The sequence below is a fragment of the Suncus etruscus genome, chromosome 4 (genome assembly GCF_024139225.1).
Source record: "Suncus etruscus isolate mSunEtr1 chromosome 4, mSunEtr1.pri.cur, whole genome shotgun sequence".
NCBI lineage: Eukaryota > Metazoa > Chordata > Mammalia > Eulipotyphla > Soricidae > Suncus > Suncus etruscus.
This window is the reverse complement of record NC_064851.1, coordinates 36,641,864-36,660,178: the sequence shown is the minus strand read 5'-3', so window position 1 is coordinate 36,660,178 and position 18,315 is coordinate 36,641,864. Positions and strand designations below refer to the sequence as shown.

At 31.5% G+C, this 18,315-nt stretch overlaps 1 protein-coding gene across 4 annotated transcripts in view; it reads left to right on the top strand.

Moving 5' to 3' along the window:
• The window catches only part of TTLL7 (tubulin tyrosine ligase like 7), a 147,893-nt gene extending 130,217 nt beyond the window's left edge, over positions 1-17,676 (top strand). For all 4 annotated transcript variants that reach the window (XM_049771243.1, XM_049771241.1, XM_049771242.1 and 1 more), the window contains one exon: positions 13,758-17,676. In XM_049771243.1, coding sequence (XP_049627200.1) covers positions 13,758-13,863 — 106 coding nt within the window. In that variant the 3' untranslated portion in view covers positions 13,864-17,676. The remainder of the gene's footprint in view (positions 1-13,757) is intronic.
• Positions 17,677-18,315: the final 639 nt, after the last annotated feature.

The window sequence follows — 18,315 nt, the reverse complement described above, 5'->3', positions numbered from 1 at the left end:
AAGATGATTCATGTTATGTGGTTCTGTTGGAAAAAAACCAAAAAACAAAAACAACAACCACCAAAAAAAAAATAACCTGTGAGGATTCCTTCTAGAGTTTATAAATATTGATTTAAAAGAAGACAGGGAAAAAGGAAAAAAATCAAAGCATAAATAAAGACAAAAAAGGCACCTAGCTACTAAATACAACCACTGTCATAAAATAACCAAGAGAATGAAAGTAAATAAAAAATTGAAATAATAAAAAAGAAAAAAATAGAAAAGATTAGAAAAAGAAAAAGTGGCGTGGCAAGGCTTTGTGCTTATTTTTTTTTGTTAGTTTTTTGTTTTTCCATAGGCACAGTAAGTATTGGGAAAATTAGACAGGAAATTCCCTTGACCTAAGAGATACAGGGTTTTTCTGCCCTTGAAGCATAATGCCATAGGAGCTACTATAGGCTCCATATATGCTCATTTTCACTCCCCAAGGTCTTTTTTATGGTGCCAGGAAACTTTTCGCTCAGTTGTGGATGATAGTATCAGGCCTCTGTAGCTAGAGATCTTGGTATTTGTGTAGGTTATAGGATGAAGGCTAGGGTAGAGTCTTTTTTTTACAACTTCTAGAAGTTCTGTTCCATCACTGTTGTTGTAATCAGTCTTTTGTAATTAGTGGTCTTGGTTTTTGCTCAGATCCTAGGATAAAGATTAGGATAGAGTCTTTCAGTATGGTTCCAGAAGTTCTGCTCTGTCGCAGTTGTCAAAGTCAGACCTCTGGAATTAGATATCTTGGTTTTTGTACAAATCCTAGGCCAAGGCCTAGGCTAGGATCTTTCTTATTGGTCCCACGATAGGTTCTGCCCAGTCATGTTTGTCAAAGTCAGTCTTCTGTAGTTAGCGATCTTGATTTTTGCACAGAGGAAAGGATGACATATCTTCTGTTTCATTAGACCATTAGATGATGAGTTAGGGCAACCCTCTCTTAGATCAAGTTGTTGCCGGTTCCTTGTGTCAGGAGGTCATATCAAAACTGGCACAAGTTGGTACTAGAACAGTATTAGGAATTTCCTGGGGGTAGTTTGGTGCCTGATGCTGTTGCTAGTAACTGTGTCAGTTTACGTCTGTTATCTGGGGTTCTGGATTGGACGGTCACTGTTAAATCACATGTAATCTAAGTTGGGTCCACATGACACGTGCTCAGGGTGGGAGGCAACCCTATATTATAAAATTATGGGTTCTTATCCCTAGGAGATGAGAGCTTGTTTCTGTGCATAGGATTCCCCCCCTTTTTTAGAGTGCCTATACAAAAAGGGATAGTGCCAAATGCACTAGCACTATAATATAGCATCATCCCCTTAAATTATTTTTAAGTTTTTCACTGTAAGCAGAATCTGAATGAACACAGTAATGGTAGAAATAAAGTTAAACATGATGTTTGAAATACACAAATTAGAGCCATTAATAACAACCATGTTATATTTATGGTTTTACTGACGAAATATTGAGGTAAAACCTACCTTTCATTTTTATTTCTATATGATTTAAAAGAACAATGCCTATGATCCAGTGATTCCACTTTGTATCTAGCTCAAGAACACATAAACTCTAATTTTGGGGGAGGGCTTGGGGTCTTACCTGGAAACTCTAATTTAAAGAAAATCTAATTTAATTTACAAATACCTATGTATATGAATATACCTATTTTCATTGCAGCATTATATAAGGTCTGGAAACAGGCCAAATGCCTAACTACTGTTTTGAGTATGCTTTAAAAATTATGGTACATATTATGTATATATGCATAGGAAATATTCAACTATAAGGAAAGACAGAATTAGATGTTGTTACATTAACAAAATAGGTTAGAACAAGAAAGACATATACTAGATGATTTCACTCATGTGACATATAAGGAAACAAAACAAGGGAATAGAAAAAGTGGCTAATGAAAATGGGATCTTAAATCCTGGGAACAGAGATGTCGTTTTCAAGGAGGAAAGGTCAAGGGGCATAGAAGAGAATGGACAAGAAGGGTTCTAGAGATTCTGGTGGAGATATAGTGATTGACTGGCACTGTTAGTTGATGTGGTGCAAAAACATTTAATATCTAAAGCATACATATTAACAAATGCAAAATATTACCTAAGTAATAATATTGTTTTTATTTTATCTAATATATGTAATAAAATATATTATATCTAATGCAAGCTTATTACCTAAGTAATAATATTGATAAAATAAAGTCAATCTAGAGTATATCACAGTATATAAGTGAAGAGGCTTTGTATCAAGGAATCATTCTCTGAAAGCATGATCAGGAGGCTTACAGTCTTCTTTCTGATATTTTCAAACTGTTTAATGTCACTTTATAGATGAATATTTTGTAACTCTTGTTGCATAATCTTGTAACTTGGTAGGCAAGAAAAATAGGGTATCTTTCTGTTGACATATAGGAAGAAGCTATACCTGACAGTTGCTCCTGTTTGTTTCATTTCCCTCCTTTTCTGGTTAATGGTTGTCATTAAAGGTATCTGTGCATCAAGAATTAGAGGTACTAAATGTATGATAAATGCTCAGAATGGCCCTAGTATTGTGATTATAAATATTTTGGAAGGGGGTTGTCTATAAACTCATCTCCCTTTCTTTACAAGTTCAAAACCATTTGAGAGTCTGACAAAAGATTATAGAACTTGCCTCATTAGTGCAAAAAACTACAAGGTATTGAGCAAGATACAAGTCCTATTATTAGAGTTTTCTAAGATTGACTTTCACAATTAATGAGTGGATTCATGTAGTCAAAGACCAACTCAAAATTTCACTTACTCCACCCTATATAGTTCTTTTAGTCTTTGCTGGAGGAAGTTTTTCTTTAGATTGACAGATCAAAAAGAGAAAGGGGCCGATTCAAGCATTCCTGGTGATTCCTTCTTTTAAACTCACACCAGATAACTCCTAGTAAGAGACAAGAAAGATCACCTTGGTGGAAGTTCCTTCTACAGAAACTCTGGAGAGATACATTTCCTCCCAGTATTTTGATATTTAAACTCAAAACAATGAGTCATTAATTTAAAAAAATGGAAAAAATGAAGAGAAACTAAAAATAAAATAAGTGTTATGGTACATGGGCCTTATTTGTTTATTTTCAGTTTTTAGGCTATTCTCAGGGTTTTCTCTTAGCTCTATATGCAGGGCTTACTCTGGCAGTACTCTGGGGGCCATTTCTGATACCAGGGATTGAATTTAGCCTTAACACATGCAAGTCAAGCATTCTGGCTCCCCTGGGCCATAATTTAGTGGCCTTCAACATTGCAATCCCTAAAAAAATTATATAAATTGTAGAGCAATTTTTCAAAATAGTTTACTCATAACTAAGCAGATAGAGCTAACAAATAAATACATGTGGTTAGTTATTCTATAAATATATAGTGCCCAGGATGCTAGTTTATTTTTTTTTCTGGATTATCTCAGTATTTCCCTTAACTAGGCTTATTTAAAAATAAAACTGCACTCTCCAAGCAAGTGAAAGCTGAGATTAACAGATGGGAATATATTAAACTGAGAAGCTTCTGCACCTCAAAGGAAATAGCGCCCAGGATACAAGAGCCCCCCACTGAGTGGGAGAAACTATTCACCCAATACCCTTCAGATAAGGGGCTAATCTCCAAAATATACAAGGCACTGACAGAACTTTACAAGAAAAAAAATTTAATCCCATCAAAAAGTAGGGAGAAGAAATGGACAGACACTTTGACAAAGAAGAAATACAAATGGCCAAAAGACAAATGAAAAAATGCTCCACATCACTAACCATCAGGGAGATGAAAATCAAAACAAGTATGAGGTACCACCTCACACCACAGAGATTGGCACACATCACAAAGAATGAGAACAAGCAGTGCTGGCAGGGATGTGGAGAGAAAGGAACTCTTATCCACTGCTGGTGGGAATGCCATCTAGTTCAACCTTGATGAAAAGTGATATGGAGATTCCTCCAAAGACTGGAAATCAAGCTCCCATACTATCCAGCTATACCACTCCTAGGAATATACCATAGGAACACAAAAATACAATACAAAAATCCCTTCCTTACACCTATATTCATTGCAGCACTATTTACCATAACAAGTCTCTGGAAACAGCCAAGATACCCTTCAACAGATGAATGGCTAAAGAAACTGTGGTACATATACACAATGGAATATTACACAGCTGTCAGGAGAGATGAAGTCATGAAATTTTCCTATACATGGATGTACATGGAATCTATTATGCTGAGTGAAATAAGTCAGAGAGAGAGAGAGAGAGAGAGAGAGAGAGATGCAGAATGGTCTCACTCATCTATGGGTTTTAAGAAAAATGAAAGACATTCTTGCAATAATGATTTTCAGACACAAAAGAGAGAAGGGCTGGAAGTTACAGCTCACCTCATGAAGCTCACCACAAACAGGGATAAGTTTAGTTAGAGAAATAACTACATTTTGAACTATCCGAATAATGAGAACGTATGAGGGTTATAGGAAGCCTGTCTAGAGTATAGGCGGGGGTTGGGTGGGGAGGAGGAAGATTTGGGACATTGTGATGGGAATGTTGCACTGGTGATGGGTGGTGTTCTTCACATGACTGAAACCCAAACACAATCATGTATGTAATCAAGGTGTTTAAATAAAATATATAAAAAATAAGCCTAATCTCCAAATACTTCACAATCTCATTTCTCTTTGCTGATTTTTACATTTCGAACTTCCATATAAGATTGTTTCATAAGGCTTCAGATATATTTTTAAACTACTGTTAAAACTTCTGCTCTCTGGAAATGAAGCATTAGGTGTTTGGACTAATCCTTCTGACAACAGCTAGAAAACATATACCAGAAATTTAATCAGGTACATTTTATTAAGTACTTACAATGAGTAATACTTTTGATAGAACCATACAAGAAAAACTATAGTTATTCAAAGTCCACCAAAGATGAGGGTTTTGGTAAAATTATAAATGTATAAAAATACCAATGTTCCAGATGTTATGCAAAGCAAAGCTAATAGAATTATAAGGAGAAAAGTACACATCTATAGCTATAGGACAAAGTATACAGTTGTAATTCTCAAAAGTATCAGATACTAAAAATTTAATAACATTATTAATGGACTTATATAATATAGAAAACCTTTTGCTTTAGTATATAACACACAAGAACAACAGAAATGTTAAAAAGACAAGCAAGCAGTAGTGGATTAATGAATCACTCATTAACAAATTTCAGAAAGTTGAAATAAGAAGATTTTTTTTTTCTGAGGGGGCCAGTTTGAAACACATCCAGTGGTGCCCAGGGCTTACTTCTGGCTATATGTTCAGAGATCACACCTAGAATTCTTGGGACAATATGGAGTGCCAGAGATTATACCCATATTGGTCATGTACATGGCAAGCACCTTACCTACTATAATATCACTCTACAAATAGAGTATTTTTCTGAACACATGGCATTAAGCTATGAAGAATAATAAATTATAAAAACTTACATTTTTAAAAGATTATTAAAACACTTAAATCTTGTCTCCCAGCATTCAAGATATAGTTCAGTGGTAAGGTGCTTGCCTTATTTGCAGCCAACTGGGTTTGACACTTGCCAGGAATAAGTCTGGAGAATAGAGCAAGAAGTAAATCCTGGGCACTGCCAGGTGTAGCCTTCTTCTGCCCAAAATTGCTTATGAGAAGTTTTCTTCCTAAAATTAGAGGTTTCAGTGTTTTAAATTTTGACACTGTGACATTACCAATGTATGATTTTTCTTGGTTAATGTTCAGCTAGTCAATTTCATTTATTCTTAATACTTATACATATTTTCTACTTTATATTTTGAATTATTTTATCTACCTCAGAATATTTATTTCTGAGTAAGGAAGCTTGCCATTTGGTTGTATATTGCAAATAGCAATGCCATGATTTTTTCCCATTATTTTGTTGTGTTTATTTAGTTTTTGTTGAGGAGCTATGCAAGGAAATACAATCATGTACTACTTAAAAAAAGAAAGACTAACTCATGATTTACATAAAAATATTTAAAACTGATGGATATAAACATCACAAATAAAACTTGCAGGATGTGGCTAAGTTATTTCTGGATGTTTAATAGACTTGCGAACAACAAGAAAAGAGGAAAGACAAAAGTAACTGAGCTAATTAACCAAGATGAGAGGTGACAAATTGACATTGAAATAATCCTGGAGAAAACAGAAAGAGCAAGTAATAAAAATTATGAGTTAATAATACAATAAAATCTGAATAAATATGGTCAACATGCCCAGAAGTGTTTTTAAAAAAAAAAAAAAACTAATAATATTGAAGTGGAAAACCCTATTAGCTGAATGTCATAAATAATTTCAAAAAAAATCCTATAGATCTTATAAAACAAATTTTTATAAAAACCTATGGAAATTTTCATAGTGATACATTTGGTCATTAGTTGAACAAATTCCTAAAAAGCATGGGCTCAGTGATCCTCAGGTGTTATTTTTGTTTCTGTACTGAGAAAACACTACTAGGGAACTATCAGGGATTGTAAGGCAAACACCCTACCTTCTGTATTACCTTGCAAGCTCCAAAGATATCTTTGGAGCTTGCAAGGTAATACAGAAGGTAGGGTTTTTCTATGAGTGAAAAAATGGAATTGATAATTAAAAATTTTTAATAAAATAAAACAACTTTTGTAAATTTATCTTTCCGCTACCTAATGCTATTAACTCACCCAGAAAACAAAGAAGGAGGGAAAACTCAAATTTATTTTATGAGGCTCCTTAGAACCTGATGCTATGCTAGAACATCATGATGAAGGATAATGTCAGTTAAATATTATCCTGAAAGTAGATGCAAAAACCATAAATAAAGTACCATTAAAATGAACCCAGAAACTTTAAACTATAAAATGCTCAATTCAATTTGCACAATCATAGAATAAAAAATAATTAAAAAATTAAAGATTAGTCATTTAATAGAATTTTACATACTCATCATGTTTTGCAAGTAGGTTAGAAAGTGAAAGAAAAATTTCTTAATGTAACAAAAGAAAAAATCTATAAACAACTATAGCAAATTGTGAAATGTTGAACACTTTCCCTTTAATATAAGAAATAAGACAAGAGTTCCTGTATTGTCACATTTGGCATCACAATGATCCTAGTTGGTTTGTTAATACAAGGTGTAAAAGTAAAATATATTAATTTTGAAAGAAAGAACTAAAACTCTATATAGTCAGATAAAATTTTCTTCACAGAAATCTAAATAGATATATAGTTTATCCAATAAATATGAATTTTGATTAGCTATATATTGAGAATAAAAATAATTATGTTTTCCACTGTTAACAAAAAATTGGGTATGAGATAGGTGATTTTTATATCAAAGAATAGGTAACTGAAATGAATAAAATAAAAAAGGTGTAATAAAATATAGGCAGTGGGAAGGTATTTTTTAATTTATCATAAGAATCAATATGTCACTATATTTTTAAAATGTGCTAGATCTTTAAACTCAATGTAATCCTAATATAAGTTTTAATTAAGAGTTTGAAGTTTGGTATTTGACCAAGGCTTTTTCTAACATACATACAGATAAGCAAAGGTTCAAGAATAGATGACACTTGAAATAGGATAATTAAAATGGTAGGATTTGTTAACTACAATGTACTATTGTAATAAAACTAAAGCCATTCATAGATCAGGACTATATTAAGACACAATTTATAGACCTAATTTGATTTATTACTAATGGGAATAGGAAGTTTGTTTGAATAAACTGTGCTGGACAATTAAGTTTCTGAAAAACAAAGAAACTATCCATATAATATGTGAACACTTTTTTCCCAATGAACTAAATATAAAGATGTGAGAGAGAAACTATTTTAGAAAATAATATAGGAGAATATTTTATGTCCATTAGGCATGCAAAGATTATAAAAATAGGAACAAGTAGAAATCATCAATGGAAAGGAGGATTTATTATATTAATATTAAGAAATTATGTTTACCATAATTTCTCATTAAGTGAAATATATAACAAACCATAAAATGGAAAGTGTATGCAACCTATATAACTTATAGATGTTTCTCTTATAGACTAAAAGTTCTTACAAATTCTAAGGAAAAATATTTCTTATTTTCTGTTTTAGTTCCAGGTACATGGTCCCCTGAACACTACCTTGAGTGACTACTAAACACAAAGCCAGGAGTCTCCCCCAAACACCACTGCATATGGCCCACCTTCTGTTCACCCTTCCAAAAGTAAAAAAAAATTAAATTATGGTGTTTGTAAAAAAAATATATATATATGAATTGTAAACACTGAGGTAATTACCACAAAAATTAGGATAGTGAGTATGTTTATGGGGATTGGGAGGATGCTGTAACAGAACTTTGAGGTGCTACGAAAGTTCATTTATTTAATCTGGTTAATAATCTGTAAAGTAATTTTATAATAGTTACTGAACTACACATTTGTGTAGTTTGTAATGTATAATATGCAATTAAAAGTTTTTAAAAAATTTTTTTAAAAGTTTTTTAAAAATTTTTTTAAAAGTTTTTAAAAAATTGGGTTTTCGGAGCTGTAGCACAAGCAGTATACAATGTCTGCCTTGCCCACCCTAGCCTAGGAAGGAGAGCGGTTCAATCCCCAGCCTTCCATATTGTCCCCCAAGCCAGGAGCGATTTCTGAGAGCATAGTCAGGTGTATCCCCTGAGCGTCACCGAGTGTGGCCCAACCCCCCCAAAAAAAGTTTTAAAAAATTGAGTTAAATGCTGGTACCTTATGACTTAGGATAAGACAGATTGATCTATTTCTAGTGAAGGTTTATTGGTGAGGCCATTATTCCTATGTAATACTATTTCTAATGTATGTGCTCTGTTTTCATTGATTACATATGCTGTGAACCATGCATGTAAGAAACGTTTGAACTCTTCTCATCTTATTGAATCTTTAGAGATTGTTTCATGGAAACTCACATTGCTAGCATGTGGCAATAGGAAGATATAAAATTAGAAATTCTCTGTGACCCAAACCCAGAATCAAATAAAAAATTACAGAGCAGTGTGATGCATTTGGATTGTTATTATTAAAACTTGCAAAGTAAAAAAGTATTGGTGAGTATATTAAGAATATGTTTCATCTCTTATATAAAGCTGATATGAAAAAATTGTGGCTGGTGGGAAGACAGTTGAATAGTCCCTTAAAATAAAATATAGAATTGTAATATGACTCAGAAACTCTGCTTCTGATTATAGAACCTCCCCCAAAAATGAAAAATAAGGACTCATACAGATATTTGTATACCATATTCCTAGAAATATTTTAGTAGCCAAAAAGTAGCCTATATTTAGTAGCCAAAATTTATTTAATACCAAAGTATTATATAAATTAAAAAATTGGCATCTGTATCTAAAGGAGCATTATTTAGTTTATGTAAAATATAATGGAAATACAGCACATTCTACAATATTTAAACAAACTTAAAATACAGTAATTTAATAAGCCAGACACAAAAGGATAAAGTATAACCTACTACTCTGAGATACGTAGGAGATAGGAAGTAAAATTAATATTACCAGCTAAAATAATGGGAATAAATTGTTTAGTGGGGACAGAGTTTCTGTTGGGGCTAACAACATAGCTCTGGAGGTAGATTGTGATAAAGGTTGCTCAGCAAAATTCCATTATTATGGAATTTTATGCACAGAATTATGCACTTAAAGGTGAGAAAGTTGTAAGTTTTATGTCACATATATATATTTTATATATAATATAGTTTTGTATAAAACACAATAAGATGATTAAAAATAAATTATTAAAAATATAATAATACTTTAAGTTCCCAAGTTAATGTATCTTCAACCCAGAGGCTACATATATTTTGGAAATCTAAATGTCTTGATTTTTTTTTTAAAGGGAGCTCGGAAGGTGGTTGTATTTTAATTAGTTGGCTCATTTTTTGCCAGTCTAGATCCTCTGAGCAATAAGTACTGAACAATAAGTCATCTCACATACTTCTCCTTGGCCCACATTAGTCAAATATATATATATATATATATATATAAACATATATATACATATAAAGTATACTAAAATAAACAAACGTTTCACATTTTCTGGTGCTTTACTCAAACTCTTTAGAGTCTATAAATCCACTTCCTAGAGATATTCTTTCTACTAGAAAGCCCAAATTGTAGTGTTTAACTTTGTTGCAAAGAATATTTTAAAAATAATCTTTGATATTTAGGCAGTGTTGGATCTCCCATGAGATATTAATGGAAATGTTAAGGCAAATAATCCTTTGTGGTTTTCCTGTAATGTTTTAAAATACCTCACAGTACTTGCTTTAGGAAAGAAAAGTGTTTCTTCCCATGTGATTTTATACACATTTTTTTAGTGCATACTGAAACTATTTTTTTTAGGTTTTAAAAAGCTTTGTTTTTTTAAGGTGGCCTTTTTAAGAAAATGAACTTTTAACTTTTTATGGTTTTTAAAATATCTAGGATTGTGGGTATATATTATCTTTGTACAGTTGAGATGGTTTTATACCTCATATTTCTGAAAAGTGAGTATTATAATTATATTTCTAATTAAAATCAAAATTCATATACAAAATGTAAAATACAGTATAGTCGCCAGGAGCACTATTTGTGAAGCCAGTTTCAAATATTTAAAGTGACTATTCAAATAGCTATTTAGGCAGACCATCTGAATCACCTTGTGTGCTCATTTTATTTCTGTAAAGTGGTGTTTCAGTAATATATAGAATTGTTACAGACAATTGTTAAAAATAAGCTCATGTTTGTGAAGCAATTAAAATAGTGCCAGACATATTGGATATTTAAATTAATTGTTAAATGATGTTAAGTAAAATAGTTATTAAGTTAGCTAGAGCCATGATATTTGTTCTCTTATTTGTTTAGCTAGAAAAATGAACATTTCTTAATCAAAAGACTGTCTCAGTGTAATTTAACATTTTCTTGAGAATGATACAAAAGAAAGCTGACCAAAGTTACTATTTATCGTGATATTTATCAGCATAATTAGAATGATTTTTAATGGAAGATAGGATAAATTTCAAGTAATATAAATAGAGCTATGGATTTTGATCAATTAATTTAAACTTTTGTACCTTTTCCTTAAATTGGGAAAATGGCAGGTGTAATCATTATGACTACACTATCTCATAACATAATAATTCATATAAATTACCCACACTGTATTTCAAAAATAATTTATATAATTGGTAAAGTGAGAAAAACAGTTGTTTCATTATTCATCACCCACTGTGCAACTTTGATTTAATTTTGCTTGCATATTATTTTAATGCTCTATTAGCTAAATGATTTGGGCAATTATTTATACTTTGTGATATTAGTCAATAGATTTAGGATACATTTATCAGATAATTCATAAAGAAAATTTATTATAGACTATACTGTTGCCATTTTAATCTGGATGCTTTATGTGCTTCAATAATGAATTCATAGTCTACAAAATTCATATTATACAGTTATAAATGCAATTGTACATTGATATATATATATAGTAGTTATAAGTAATGAATATGTAATGTGTAGCATAGAGAACCCTTGGTCATCAACTTCTTCATATATATGGAAACATGGTGCTAACATTAGAATATTCTATGTCAAAAGAAGCAATATCTACTATTCATTTTTCAAAACTGCTGTTAAACTAATGACAAATGTCCTTAAACTCTTATAGTATTTATCTTTACTTATTAATATTAATTTTTGTATTTAAAATATTTTTTATTTTTTTAAATTTTGGGCTATACCTGGCAGTGCTCAGGGGTTACTCCTGGCTCTGTTCTCAGGAATCATTCCTGGCAAGCTCATGGAATCATCAAACCTGAGTTTTTCGCATGCAAGAAAAGCATCCTACCTGCTGTCCTATTATTCTGTGCTATTCAATTTTTACATAATTTTCTTCTAGCATATAGTTTGGACTTGCCTAATGCTAATAAGAGTTGTTCAGAGGAAATTAGATGAGACTTATGTCTTGTCTGATAGTAATTTCTAATAGCAAGCCCCTGAAAACAAAGCAAAACTGACCAATTATTACAAATCTGACCTTAATTGATAAGAAATATGGTTATGCTTATATTATTATGAACATGTTTGAATGAAATATTTGTACTTTAACTAATGAAGATATCATAATATGTGTAATATAGTATTGTATTATATTATCAACCTAAAATCTGGAAAATATTCTTGCATGTATATATCTGCCAAAAAATTGGGATTTAAAAAAATGTATATAAAGTCATTTACAGCACTCTGAGGTTAAAAAAAATGATAGGTATAACCTAGTTAAGAATTCTCATCTTTAACTTTAATTTTGGATTGCTCTTTTTGTTTGTTTGTTTTGTTTTGTTTTGGGGTCACACCCGGCAGCGCTCAGGGGTTACTCCTGGCTCTACAATCAGGAATTGCTCCTGGCAGGCTCAGGGCACCATATGAGATGCTGGGATTCCAACCATCGTCCTTCTGCATGCAAGGCAAATGCCCTATCTTCATGCTATCTCTCTGACCCCTGGATTGCTCAAATATAATTATAAAATCTAACATTTATTTTTGTATTTTGTTTGTTTGGGGTCCACACCCTAGAGTGCACAGGGGTTACACTGTGCACTGGCTTTGCACTTTGTAATCACTACTGGCCGGCTCAAAGGAAAATCTGGATCCCGGAGATCTAACCAGGGTCAGCCACGTGCAAGGCAAGGGCCCTCCCCTCCAACCCAATTCCAGTATTCTTTTTCTTTTGGTGTGGGTGGGGCTTTGGGCCACACCCAGCAGCGTTTAGGGATTACTCCTGGCTCTGCACTTAGAAAAATCGCTCCTGGCAGGATAGTGGTGCAGGGAATTGAACCCAGGTCTGTCCTAGGTTGGCTGCATGCCTTACTGCTGTGCTATCATTTTCTTGATAATATAATTATTGTTAATTAAACTAACAAAATTCTTCTCAGGTGTTTAAAGGCATATTTGACTGACTTCACTTTTTAGTTACAGATATCCATGATGAATTCCAAATTCAAATGAAACCATTTCCGAGCATTTGAGGACAATTCATTTTGGAAAACCTGGGCACACTAAGATCATAGGCCTTACTCAACTTTGCTTGAATTTCTGTGTTCTTGTCTATTTCTCTTCCATTCAGTCTGAGAGAGGAGTTTTTGTGTGTAATATAATACATTGTCATTATTAGTTTTATTTTGTTTTGTTTTGCTTTGGGGCTACTCTTAGCTCTTTTTAGGCTATGGCTCTGTGTTTACTCCTGGCTCTGAGCTCAAGGATTACCTCTCACTGAGCTCAGGACACTGACTGTGGTGCTGAGACTCAAATCCAAGTATGAATTCAAACAGCATGCAAGGCAATTGTCGAACCTGCTGAATAATGTCTCTGGCCCAAATACTTTATCTTAGTGTGTGTGTGTGTGTGTGTGTGTGTGTGTGTGTGTGTGTGTGTGTGGCTGGCTTCTGGGCCACACTCAGTGGTGTTTGGACTTTATGCATGGCTTTCTGCTCAAGAATCATTCATGGAATAACTTGGGGGGCCAAATAGGATTCTGGAGATTAAGCCTGGGTAGGCATTGTGTGAGGCAGGAACCTAGCAACTATACTATCTGGCACTATTGTATCATTTTTTTAATGTAGAATTTATAAACTCTTATATAATCTCTTAGTAAGATAATAATGATTTGTTTATTAAAAATCTAACTTTATATTATTATTTTTTAGGTATTTACTACCAGGAAGTACACAATTCTTCATGAGAACACCAATTTACAATGCTAAATACAATTCACCTGGAATGACTCGCTCCAGTGTTTTGTTTACATCCTGATATGGCCATTTGTGAAACAGATGAGAAGATCACTATGGGTTATGCATATTATCAATTCATCCCCCAATTTAAACATTCAAAGAAATTGGCCATTAAGTTCTGGTTTATATATATGACATAGACATGTTTGAAATTATATACATACATGTACACAAATTATATATATTTACTAGAATATGTGAAAGAAGAATTAGCAGAAAGTCATAAAAGCTATAATCTTTCTGAAATGTAATAAACCATGTTAAAATTGTTTACAAAAATATGTGATTGTCTAGAATTTGCTAGGTTTGTAATTAATTCATTCCTACTAGAAATGTTATTTTTGCTGAAGAGTATATAAAACAAAATTGATCTTAAAGATTCCATTACAGTGTTAAATTATTTTCTATAAGACAAGTCTTTTGACTTGAAGGAACATTAATAGTATAATACCTTATTATATTACATATTGTAGCCATTTAATTAAAAATTAGACAGCTGATGTTATTTGATGGTAGGATTAAGACTAAAACAGGCTTATCATTACTGTAGCACACTGTTAATATGCCATAAAGAGTTGAACCTAATTCTTGGGCATTTTTATTTCTCTCTGAAAATTTATGTACTTCTGACAATGTATATTTCAGTAAAGAGCAACTAAAATTATTTAAATATTATTTAAATTGTAGACAATCTATAAAGTCAAAAATAAACATGGGCTCACTTTAATTTAAATTTTCCTCAGGAGTTACATAAATGAGTAGAAAATGGTAGTAATGACAGAGTCTATATGATTATTTTTATATCTCAAAACACTCACCTTAATTTGGAAAGTGTATCTCTGATAGGTAAAACATCTGAAATAAAAGAGCTGACCTTTTAAACTCATTCAGTCTTACAGGGCAATGAGTCACACTTTAAATCTTTCAGTCTTGTGACCTACATACATTATAGTCTAATATAGAGGTCAGACTGTATCAAGGAAAGCAGGCTAAATTTTTGCAAAGAGAAGATAGTTATTACTAGGCACTATTAGTCATTATTGATATGCCCTTGATAATTTTTTGAAATTCAAATAGAATATGAAAGCTTTTTCCTGTCCAAAGTTATTATGCATGTTTCATGATAATTTGCTTCCTTGTCTTGTTCACATTTCAAAAACAATGAGTAAGCTTTCAGTTTTCTATAATGTATATAAACCACTTTCACTGAAATGGAAATTATTAGAAGTTCTTAAAATTGCAATATTCACCTTTTAGAACTTTACTGAACTTCTCCCTTATTCCCTTTGATGCTAATTTGAAAAATCCATAAATGTTTTATCTTCTTTTGCTATCCTAAAAGCTCTTCTCAGTAAACCAAGAATTGGACTCAAAGCTGAAGGGGACCTAAAAGTCAAACTGGACTGTTTTAATTTACAAGTTGGATAACTGGCAACCTAAAATTATAAGTTAGATATATTTTGTTTTCAAAGCTGTATTCTGGAGCTTTTGTCTGGCTGGGTTGTATTCATCTTCCTTCCTGAAATTATTGCTAACTACTTGATTCCATATATCCATATTCTAGTAAATTATTCTCTGTGCTCAATGCATCCCAAATGAAGGACTTTGTGGAGAAAGAGAACTAGTTAAAGAACAACTCTGAGTGTTTATTTCTTGTTCCATTTTGTGAACTCTTAAATATGTTATGAATTCGTTGGAATAAATAAGAATTTTGGGATAGTATCATAAAATGATCAGCAAGATTTTGTGGAGTATTATTAATCATTTTTAAATGATTTCAACATGAATACAAAGTTTGAAAATATCTGGAATATATGCTTATTAACTGCTTGTTTACATTAGTTTAATGGTTACTTATTTCTAAGTAGGAATTCTTTGACATTTATGTCCTTAATAGTGCATAGTAAAATTTTTATTGCAAATGAAAAAGGAAAACTGTTACAATTTTTCTTTTCAGTGTAAACATTTTCTTGAAGGAACATTGAAGTTCCCTGGGGGGGGAACCCACAAAAAAGTAAAATTAAATTGAATATTAAATATTTGAAACTGTCAACTAATTGAACACATATTTTCTCTAGCTTCTTTAGCTCTAGTTTTTATGAATTATAATTTTAATGCCCCCATTTTCTAATTTATATGATTTAGTTTGATATGATAAAGTTTTGAGTAAAGGCTGTGTACTCATTATTTATACTATTTGATGGCTTATGATTACTGCTACTACTGATTTCTTAATGGAAAACTAAGAGAATAATAAACTATGAAAGTATGTAATGGCCACAGAAATGTTTTAGAGATATAAACTAGTCCTTATAATTTACTATGAAATTTTAATTTGTAGGGTTAAAACATGTAAGTTATTATATGATTCTGATACTCTCTTCTAAGAGAAAAAAATAACTTATTTGAAAAACTCCAAAAGCTATGAGGCTGACCAGAAGGTTTAAAAAAAGATTTTGGTTTATTTAAATGAAAACAATTTCATTCTATTGCTGAAAAAAATCTCTGGTCATTCTACAAATATTATATTGCAATTCTTTTTCATAATGTATATGGTTAGGGTGGCTTCTAGGATTCTAAACAAGGCAACTATTAAATAATTTGTGAACATAGTTTGACATTAATCTTTATTTTAAGAATCCAAATATTTAATTACTACTTTGTGTAAACTACTGAAGAAACTATTGTGATTCATGTTGATTGTTTATTAGCAACATTTTATTTTATTAGCATTTAATTTATCTGCATGTATAAAATAAATTATAACAGGATGAAATATGGAGAACAGTAACTTCTGTCTAGATAGTTGAACATATTTGATTATCTGATAAGATATAAAGGTCTTTACAGATTTTTCATGTCAGTAACATATAAATACATAAAAACTTGAATTCATCTCCCTTAAATGGAACTGAGGCAAATAATTAATGTCAACTTTCTCTTCTTATAATATTTAATACAACTAAATGATACTTCTTATGGATACTAAGAAAAGTATTTTATTTGAGTTTTACTTTAATTTGCATTAATTTGTGATTATAAATGTCAGATCTAGAAAGACAGTAGACTGCCTGCTTTGCAGTCAGCAAAGCAATACCTAGTATCCCATGTGTTTCATCATCCCTACCTAGAGAGTCTAGAGTGAGAGCCAAGAGTAAACTGAACAGAGCTGCTTGTGGCTCAAAACCAAACCAAAAAATTTAAAAGCTTTACTAGTATAGATTAATTCAAATGCCTTTAAGAGAAAGCATGTCAGGGCCATTCCATTAAAAATTATCATAAATCTAAACATAAACATTACCTGACCTTTTCAAATGTACAAAGAAATGAAGGTTTAAAATTTTTATTATTTCTAGTTTTCTATAAAACATTGATTTATTCTTTGGTGTATATTTAAAAAGTAAGAGAAAGTATAGTAGAAGAGTGACAGAACATATCTTCCTTTTCTGTTCTATGATGTTAATTTATGTTTGGTTTGGTTCTAAGGATTTACAATAAAACATCTTAAATACAAATAATTTTGTTTTTGTGACTGATGAGATTTGAGATTTTGTTATAATCTTCAATTTGAAAAACTTACATTTTCCAGGACTGAATTATTTATCTAAATATTTTGAGTTATAGTAATTAATGAATTAATTAAAAACTTCAAATATATTAAACATCAAAACTTTACTGCTTTCTTTTCTCCTTTATTCAAAGTTTTTTGAAGTTGTATTCTATGCATGGTTAAAGTCTAGGAAAGAAAATTTTGCCTTTTAAAAATGCTTTTTCCTCTTTGTTTTTGTGTTTCATTTTTGTCACAGCAACAATAAAACTTAGATAACAAATATATTACTGGGTCAACTTCAGTCTTTCTGCCGAGATTCTAAGTACCATGCTGAAATTTCTATGACTAAAAAGCATTAATTGTTCAGGTTCACATGAAATAAGATACATGACTTCAAATAATAATCTGGTTCTGGGGCCGGAGAGATAGCATGAAGGTAGGACATTAGCCTTGCATGCAGAAGGATGGTGGTTCAAATCCTGACATCTCATATGGTCCCCCGAGCCTGCCAGAAGTGATTTCTGAATGTAGAACCAGGAACAACCCCTGAGCACTGCTGGTGTGATCCAAAAACCAAAAATAAATAAGAAATAAATAAATAATAAATAAATAAATAAAATAATCTGGTACTACCCTGAAACTGATGAGCTAGCATGTAATACATCCTTTGAGATCACTGAGTTTTTTTTTTTTTGCAGCATTTTATTTGCAGTATCATAAATGGTTCTCTGAGATAATGAAGGAAAGCACATATTTAACACATTTTGTATTAACTAGGCTGAATTATCAAAGAAGAGCTATATAAGTTTTTATACACTAACTTGAAAATTGCTAAAATTATTATTCAATAGACATTTAAAAATCTATTAAGCTAATATAAAGGACTTACAATAGCACTCAGATAATGCTGTTAATTCTCTT